Source organism: Hippoglossus stenolepis, chromosome 7 (genome assembly GCF_022539355.2).
Source record: "Hippoglossus stenolepis isolate QCI-W04-F060 chromosome 7, HSTE1.2, whole genome shotgun sequence".
In the NCBI taxonomy this organism is placed as follows: domain Eukaryota; kingdom Metazoa; phylum Chordata; class Actinopteri; order Pleuronectiformes; family Pleuronectidae; genus Hippoglossus; species Hippoglossus stenolepis.
Window position 1 is genome coordinate 9562325 of NC_061489.1, and position 8990 is coordinate 9571314.

Here is an 8990-nt window from a genome sequence, read left to right on the forward strand (position 1 = left end):
TCCTATATTTGGGAAGTGAATAAATCTCAGAAACACTTTGTTTAAGAAGAGTATTAAAATCTGTCTTTATTTACAAACAAGAAAGGTTAATAAAGAGCTACTCCACATCAAGTGGTTATTAGTTCTGTTGCTATAAGATTTCTAAAAAAAGAGATAAAAAGATAAAATTCCAAAATGCATATTACAATTTTATGCCAACAATGCTTTTTCTAAGCACTACAGACTTCATCTATGTCCTCATTATTTTCACACACTGCTCCCATACTCACATTCCTTTTTAGAATCTAAACGGATAAATCCTCAGGCTCATTATGTAACAAACTGAGTACAAAAGGCTGTAATGCATCGACATGTGGGAATGCAGATAACACTCGTTAGGAGGTTGGTTAAGTATTCAAAAGTCCAAACCTTAGAAAATAAAACTTGTCAGACAATTAGTTCCCAGTTCTTGAGCTCCATTACGCAGAATGATTCCCTGACAAAACAAACAGAGAATTAGGCGAAATAAGATGAAGAGCATGAATAAAAATGATACTGAACTGTTTAGTCTGCTACTTGTCATATGGCCAAAGGTTCAGGGAATTGCAATGAGAGGTCAGCGTGCCGCTTACCTTCTTTAAGAGGTTCATTGGCTTCAGTATGCCTGTTCTCCTTGTCGTGTTGGAAAGCTTTGCAGGGATCAAACCTGCCAGGAGCACCGGGCAGCTTTGACTTCAGCTGCTCCAGATCACTCTTCTGCCGGCACACCTGGGAGCGGAGCTTAGACACCTCCTATGTAGAAACACATGTATACACACACAGTCAGGAAGAAGGGGGATAAAGTACATGTGCTTAAGCTGAGTGTGTGTGTGTGTGTGTGTGTGTGTGTGTGTGTGTGTGTGTGTGTGTGTGTGTGTGTGTGTGTGTGTGTGTGTGTGTGTGTGTGTGTGTGTGTGTGTGTGTGATAATGCTGCTCCCATATCCCGTGTTTTACCTTTTGAAGGGATATGTTCTCATCTTTCAGCTTCGTCACATGTTTGATCTTCTGCTTCTGGTTCTGGTGGCCCAGCAGGCGAGCGTACGCGTCAGACAATTTGTTCAACTCCTCCTGGTTTACCCCGTTCTCATTGAGCAGTGCATTTCGCTCTGCTGCAAATGCGTTGAGCTGCTCCTGAGGGCACATCAACATCATGGTTTTTAACTTTGTCAGTAATTTTGGTTAAACTTGCACGCATTTATTGTTTTGACCACTTGGGGGCAGTGCAACAACCTGTGAACATAACACTGCTATAAAAAAAAAGGTGTTTGGAGTTGAAGTTCAGGTCACCTGACAAATGGCTACAAATGCTAGACCCCAACATATCTGGAAAAAAAATACAGTGACTGTATTTCAGGTAGCTCTTATCTTAGTTTGTTCTAGTTTTCCCTTTTTACAAGTTTGTTTTCAATTGGTTATATGATGCTATAGAAACAGGGTAAGATGTCATGATTGGTAGCTGAGATTGCCATGGGCTGGGCGGGTGTATCAGCAGGACCCCAATAACTGTGACTCCACACCATAATCACTACTGCGTGGATTCCAAATGCTTCCAAAATGTTGTCACCAGAACAAGATGGCTGCACCCGAAATCCAGGACATTATGGATATATTTTTGTATTTACTGTGGAAAGGGGAGATGTCGTCCTTCTTTATTTACAGTCATTGCTCTTCACCACGTTCAACAGCTTAGTGCCAAATTTGTTTGTCTGTTCTGTGCTGAGCTTATATTATATTGCACAGTGCGTTTATCAGTTTGTTTTATGTGAACTGTGCTGGAGCTGGAGAGAAGTGAGTCTGATTCAAAACAGTGAAATTGTGTCTGGTCAAATGAAAAACATGAGCTGAAAGACACCAAAAAGCTCCTTATAGGTAAGTGGAATGGATTTAGGTTTTCATCACTATGCTTTCACATTACACTTGTTTTTCTGTAAAGAGATTTCACATGTTACTTAATTGATGTGGAAATGACTGACCTGGAAGGGCCTGACTTTTGCAAACAGCCCTTCGTATTGTTTCTTCCAGTGCTCTGTCTCTGATCTCGGGGAGCTTCGGAGAAAAGGAATGAAGAGTTTAAATCAGCAAATAATAAATAAACAAATAAAGATGAAAACAGACTCCATTTGCACCTGGCATTAAAATGTGTTTCGTATCCGCATTATATCTGGATATGATTTTTAGATTTAAAATGATCTTTAAAAGGGTCTCCAGTGTCCACAATGAGATCAAATTATTTCCACCCTCATAGTTATTGTATTTACAGATGCATGGAAAACCCGTGTTCAATGTGGTCACATGGCGTCTTTAACCAGCTCTAGAGGTGGTTTGGCCAATCAGATTGTAAATCTGTCCACAATGCATCTTGGGTGCATTTACACCTGTTCTTTCACATGGTCAAGCTCAACCCAACCACTCAAAACATTTTTAATGCCAGGAGTTAAAGAGGTAACACACACACACATACCTCTTCTCTTGCACTTCAGTTATTTTTCTTTGTAGTTCCTGTCGCTGCTCCTCCATCTCCCACTGCAGTGTAACCTTCTCCTGAGAAAGTAATTCCACCTGCTCCTGCAGAGCCCGTCTGTCTTGTCGCTGTTCTTCCAGCTCGCACCGCAGGGCCTCCATAACATATAATTGGGTCTGGGAGCTCACGTACTCTTGTTTGACATCATCTAGGCGAGACTGAAGCCGATTTCTGTCCTGCTCTGCCACGTTTAGTTGATTTTCAAGAACGAGCCTGGACTGCTCTTTGAGCTGAACTTGAGACAGAAGACTCTTCTCTTCCTTGTCTGCTCTCTCTAGCTCTGCCTGTAGTCTGAGCACTTCTGACCTGACCTGCTGGTGGTCTTTCCTTTCAACCTCCAGTGCTCCCATATTCTCCTGAAGGGCTGTCTGAGTTTTAGCTCCCTCTTCTCTTTCTTGTTGGAGCTGTTCCATTATTTCCTCTTTTGCCAGGCTGACCTCCTCAAGTAGTCTCTGTGCCTTTCCCTTCTCATTTTGGAGCCGAGTAACACTCTGACCTCTCTGTTCCTCGAGCTGCCCCAGAGCTTCTTCTCTCTCCTTTGTCTGCAGCTGTAGCTCCTGCTGCAGCTGACTGATCAGGTCTATATGGTTCGTCTCCATGGCCTTTATCGCCTCAGCTTTCTGTGCCAGCTGAGTCTGCACCTCCAGCAACATTCTATCCAGTCAAGGGAAAAAGAAACTTAAAAGGTGGAAAAGTGACACTTATTCCAACCCAGGCTGAAAGTGAATTTAAAGCTTACCTTGCACTCTCCACCCTGGCATTTTCTTCAACTAACTGTCTCTCCTCCAGCCCCTCCTTCACTCTCTTGATCTCCTCTTCCTTCTCTTTAACCACTTTGTCCATCTCCTCCTTCATCTTCTGGGTCACTCTCTCCACCTCCTCTTCTAGTTCCTTCTGTCTCTCCTCTTCTTCCCTCAGAGCAATTTTGGTGCTGAAAAGTAAGACAAGCGCTCTGAGAAAACGTACACACTGACAGAATCTTAAGCTAAATGCCAACACAAATCCCACTGATGTTCCACAAAGACTGACACTGGACTCGAGCGCTCACCTTTCAAGCTCTGTGACAATGTCTCCCATCTTGCTCAGTGAGTTTGTGTGCGCTTCCTGGAGTTGTCGCATTGCAGCTAAATGCTCCTCTTTCAAAGCTGCCACATCGTAGCTCTTACTGAAATTGGCAAGCAAACGTTTGATGTGTTAAAAGTAGGTCTGTGATTTTAACACCCAGTGTCATAGAGGCAACACATGTCATCATTCTTCTTCCTTTTTATTAAATTTTCTAATAGCTGATTGAGAGAAAATGATTGAATGAATGATTTAAATCATTTTAAAAAACAGATTTCTAAACAGGGTTTTGGCTTCATCTTAATATAATTAAATATGATTACACATAAACTCGAATCTGTAGTCATCAACTGGGAGTGAGTGTTGGATAAAAGCATTAGCAAGCAAGCAGAAGAGATCGTTAAAATTATCGGATAAATGGTTTCAATTAGCTAAAATGTATTAAAAATGATTGAAGGCAAAAAATAAGTAAAGCTAAATATAAAAAAAACAAACCAAGAAATGACATACTGAGCTAAAACTAATGGCTTAACAGCTGAAATGGTTAGTTCACAGTTATGGTTAAATAGTAGATACTGGCAGCTCCTGCCACTGCAGATGGTTGTAAAACAATTGCAAACTTTACCAGAATCTATTGACATCCCCTTATAATTAGTAGTGTTAAATAATCAATTTTCAGCAACATGTATGCAGCATGATGGTGATATCAGTGAAGAGAAATTGTTTGAGCTCGTCTGACAGGGCTGTGTGGGTTTGACTGACAAAAAAGGCCTGGGAACCTCTTGTCAAATAAACTCACAAATTCTGTTATGAAATCAGTTAGTTGCAGCTGCACATCATACGTCTGCCAAACTCGGTACAAATTTGACACAAGAGATTTGTAGAGTGTCAAGCCTGCTATTTTTTCTCTCCACCAGTCTCCGTCGTTCTGTACTTCGCTCTCTAATAACCCCCCAAAACACGTTCCCCTCCATGTACCCTGGTTCCCCTCTTATTCCAAAGACGAGGTAGTGAGGTGACTTGCAAACTTTAAATTGCTCAGACACAGAAATAGACTGTGTCAAACCTATGATGGACTGCCAACCTGTCAATTATTTTTCTCTACATTAAACTTTGTGTATACTGGGACGGTTTCCCAGCTGCTCAAGACTCAAAATAGAAACATAGGCAGTCACAACAAAACCAAAAAGAAATATTGTATTGTAGGTGGAGTGCGCAAGACATCTTTTCTACAAGTATGCATTTCAAACTCCACCTGGATTCCTGAGCTGAAGCTATTTGGAGGACAAAGTTTCACCTTCACCGTTTCTTTTCTGTGAACAGTTATCAGTGCACTTGCCCTTTCGGTGCTCACCTCTCCTGCAGTGCCCTAGTATCACTCAGTTGTCTCTCCAGCTCACTGTTTTTGTCCTGCTGCTTCTGGAGGGCCTCCTGACTTTTCTCCGCCACCTCCTGCCTACTCTGCTCCTGCTCCTCCAAGATAGCAAGCTCTCCCAGCACCTCCTCCATCTCGTCCTTCAACTGTCTCAACCGCTCCTCCGACTCCTCCCGCTCCTGCTCCACCAGCACAGACAGCGAGTCTACAAGTGCCTGTGGAAAACAGGTAAGAGTAAGTTACAGATTTAGTGTCAGGGCACTAATTTAAAATCAATTTGCCACAGAAGAGAAACTGTATGTGTAACCTTTTCTTTTGTCAGTTCCTCAGTTAGAGCATCATGTTCCTGCAGAAGCTGAATTTGTCTCTTTTTCTCATCTCGTTTAACCTCCTGTAGCAAGTTGAGCTCCGTCTTTAACTCCTGCACCCTCCTCAGCCCCTCCTCCTGAGTCTTGCCTAAAATGAAACAACAAAATTCATACAATACATACACCACATGACTGTAAATTCATTTTGGCAATTAAAATTAACACAGTAATGGGATCTAGGTGAACACACTTCTCTCTTCCTCCGAGTAGAGACACCGCTGTTCAAGATGAGCCACTCTCTCATCCAGCTCCTTCTCCGTCCGTCTGAGCACCTCCCTCAGTCTGGCGAGCTCTGCCTCCTGCTGCCGAACTGTTGCTTGAGAGTCGTGAACTTCTTGGTTGGCCAGATTCATTTGCTCCTCCATGTCGCCCACTGAATTTTGCGCAGACTTGAGCTCCTGCTCCTGGTTCTCCAGTCTCTTCTCCACCTCCCATAAAGCATCCTTTGACGCCTGCAGCTCTTGCTGGAATACCCGGGCCTCCTCCTCTTTATGTCTCAGCATATCCTGAGTGGTTTCAAGCTCAGTTGCACGCTGCTCCAGTTTGGTTTCTAGTTGCCTGTGGAGAAGTGACAAATAAGTGTGTCATGATGCACAGTTGGGATCTAACTTGCTTGGAGAAACCATTAGGTATTTGCTTACTTTACTTCCTCCAGATGAGAACCTGCGACAGTGTTCTCCTGTGTCTTTTCTTTAAGTATCAAGCGAAGATCCTATAAGCACACAAACAGATAAACGGTGTAATTCACAATAATTGTCCACTTTGGGATGATTTGCTCATATAGGCTTTAAAAAAAAAAAAACCTGGATCTGGTCATTTGCCGCATCCAGGTATCCCTGCAAGACTCGGACCTCCTCCCTCAACTCCCGTATCACAGCTGGAAAACAACACCGAATTGTGGGTAGTAATAAGCAAGCAATCCCCAAAACACAAGCAAGAATTATGTTTACTGTAACCTTTATTGCTCCTTTCAGACATGCACTGAACTCCAGATAACCTCTGGACATTCTCCAGAGGGGCTGTATGTGAGAACGCAAATGTCCAAGCCTTCTAATAAAAAAAAAAACGAAAATGTCCGAAAGACCCGATATGAGAATACAGAAGGAGATTCACTGCAAGTGAGCGGACACCAAATAAGAATACAAATGGCTTGTGTTGAAAAAGCAGTTTCATACACATAGAAGACACAGACAAAGATGTCAAGAGAGCTTTGATGTTGCCAGTGTTGATGGGCTGTCAACAAAAACACATGATCTCCGCAGCGAAATTGATACATTACGTCCTCTGTCTGCGGCACCACCCCTCACCTGAGCCACTCCGGAGACTCATGTGTTGGTGTGAACACGCCTGAGCAGAGAATCTTCCGCTGTGTTGTTCGCGTGTGAAAAGCAAACTTCAGATAAAGTCCGGACCTAATTCTGCAGACATTCTCTGGTGTTCATGCCTGACAATGGCTTTTACTCTTTGTACATCAAGGACAGTACTAGGGACATATGTGCAACTTTATGTGAGGGATACTTGCAGAGAAATCTGGCAACTAATCTAAATAAATTGGAGTATGTTTTTTTTTTTACCATGATTGGTCAATTTGAATAGTGTCAAAGGAAAACATACCAACAGAACTCACCATGTAACCTAGCATTCTCAGTCTCCAGCTCTTCATTTAGGACTTTTGTTACATGATGGAGATCCTCTATAAAAAAAAAAAGAAGCCTTAATTAGTAAATCTACCCATTTGTCTCTCTGGTAGAACTATGTGTACACGATTCTTACCCAGGTCTTTGTTTCTGTCCTTTAGAGCTGTAACAGTAGCCCTGACAGCTGACAGGTCAGTTTCCAGCACCATCAGTTGACCCTTAGTGTTAATCTGCAGGACACTTAGCTCCTGGAAACACAAACAGATACAGTTTACATCAGCTCAGAGCAAAGCAGATTAATATTTACGTGTGAATAAATAATGAATTCAGTATTTTGCTGAATAATGAAGGGAGAACAGGAACACAAGGCATACCTCGCTTTTCACATCCAGAGTGTTCCTGGCCTCCATCAAATCCATTGTTAGTGAATTCATTGTTTTTTTTGTAGTATCAGCAGAAACCTAAAAAACATGTACTTGGTCACAGTTTTTGTGGGACACTGTTGAGAAATACTAGAAATTATTTTAGAACCCCAGACGGGATTTCTGAATACATTCGATCCCCCAAAAAATAACCTTGTTCTTTAGAAACTCATTGATTTTCTTGAGCTCAGCTCGCTGTCTTTCGAGCGTAGTAACACTGGCAGAGAGGCCCGTCTTCTCCCTGACCATGGCCAGCAGCTTGGCCTCCACCTTCTTAAGGTCGTCCTCCAGGGCCAGCAGCCTGCGGTCCTGCTCGCCTCGCTGCTGAATCAGGGACCTGATCTGTGAGGATGCAAAGGGTTCGACAGTGTAAACATCTGCTGATCTGGCAGGGACCAGTCATCGTTCATACGCCACATATCAATAATAGTAACCAATAAACACAGGAGGATGAAATGCACCTCTTTCTCCAGGAGCTTCTGCTGTTTCCGCTCCAAGGAGAAGCCGTTCTTCTCTTTCTTCACACTTGACGCTTCAGACTGAGATTTGACAAGACGTAAAGATGGATGATTTCATAACAGAAGCATCAGCATGAGTGATAAATGAGTGGTGTTACTATACGTGGAAGTTACAGTAAACTTACAAGACCATCCACCGACATAGTCCTGCGAAAAGGGGACAGCAGGTGACTTCTGGAAGGCGAAGGCGGTGGCAGGAGAGCCCCAGGGACTGCAGACACGAACAATGAAAACACAAGGGAGCAGAGCATTGTGGGTCAGATGATACTGTGTTCATTCAGTTTTTCTTCACTTGTTGAATTGTGCTCATTAGATGTACCCACCCGCCTTTAGAGGTCTGAACCGATCCGATTTCTCGAAAGACGCAGCTCCCTTCAAGTCCCCGGGTTTAATCTCATAGGACCCCGGCGCAGGAGCACAACCTTCGGCCACAACAAGCACAATGTTAGTCGAGTTAGCGTCAAACAAACACCAATGTCACTTCCTGCTTCTTTGACATATCTAACCAAAGTTAGCTTGTTATTTGTGTAGGTCTTTCACTGAGGTAACGATGAGGATATCAGTCTGTAAGGTTAGCAGCTGTAGTAACAGTAACAGCAGCTAACATGAGCTACTTCTCCTGACGGAGGATAGTTAGCCAACATGCTACTAGCTGCTAGTTTCTTGACGGTACTTACCTACGTGCTCGTTGAACCTCTTCAACGGGGCTCTGGAAAAAGACATGTTAAAGCCCGTGTGTGTTTTAATGCAAGTTTGAAATAAACGGACAATTCCTCGTCTGTCACTCCCAACAGACGCTTCGCCGCTGAAATTTCAAAATAACGTCCTACGTACGTTTACGTGCGTGTGGCCAATAGGCGTCCAGGATTCTGTCTCTTGTGACGCCGTCCCGCCTCCAACTACGTCATCTCGTAGTATTCAGATTTTCAGTCAGACCCACAGACCTGACAAGGAAATAATATGTATTTGGGTTTATTAGTTAATTTATATATATATTATATTAATAATATATTTAAATGTATCTGGGTTTATTAGTTAATTTATATATATATATATATATATATATTA

The 8990-nt window shown here is 42.8% G+C and overlaps 1 protein-coding gene across 1 annotated transcript; it reads right to left on the minus strand.

Annotated features, from left to right (window-relative positions):
* Positions 1–40: 40 nt before the first annotated feature.
* hmmr (hyaluronan-mediated motility receptor (RHAMM)) lies at positions 41–8763 on the minus strand. The gene is made up of 20 exons (XM_035162313.2): positions 8600–8763; positions 8246–8344; positions 8048–8133; positions 7866–7943; positions 7558–7746; positions 7357–7443; positions 7119–7230; positions 6973–7038; positions 6149–6222; positions 5987–6057; positions 5536–5903; positions 5285–5433; positions 4957–5192; positions 3589–3705; positions 3280–3471; positions 2481–3194; positions 1993–2065; positions 974–1150; positions 612–771; positions 41–475 (listed from the first exon to the last, which is right to left on the minus strand). The coding sequence occupies exons 1-20, from the start codon at positions 8643–8645 to the stop codon at positions 459–461; spliced, it is 3111 nt and encodes a 1036-aa protein (XP_035018204.2). The 5' UTR covers positions 8646–8763; the 3' UTR covers positions 41–458.
* Between the last annotated feature and the right edge of the window lie 227 nt (positions 8764–8990).

Coding starts and splice junctions, on each gene's coding strand:
- hmmr (XM_035162313.2), bottom strand. CDS start 8,645: ATGTCTTTTTCCAGAGCCCCGTTGAAGAGGTTCAACGAGCACGTAG. Junction 6,058..6,148: donor CGGCAAATGACCAGATCCAG/GTTTTTTTTTTT, acceptor GTGTGCTTATAG/GATCTTCGCTTGATACTTAA. Junction 1,151..1,992: donor CAAAAGTCAGGCCCTTCCAG/GTCAGTCATTTC, acceptor ATGTGCCCTCAG/GAGCAGCTCAACGCATTTGC.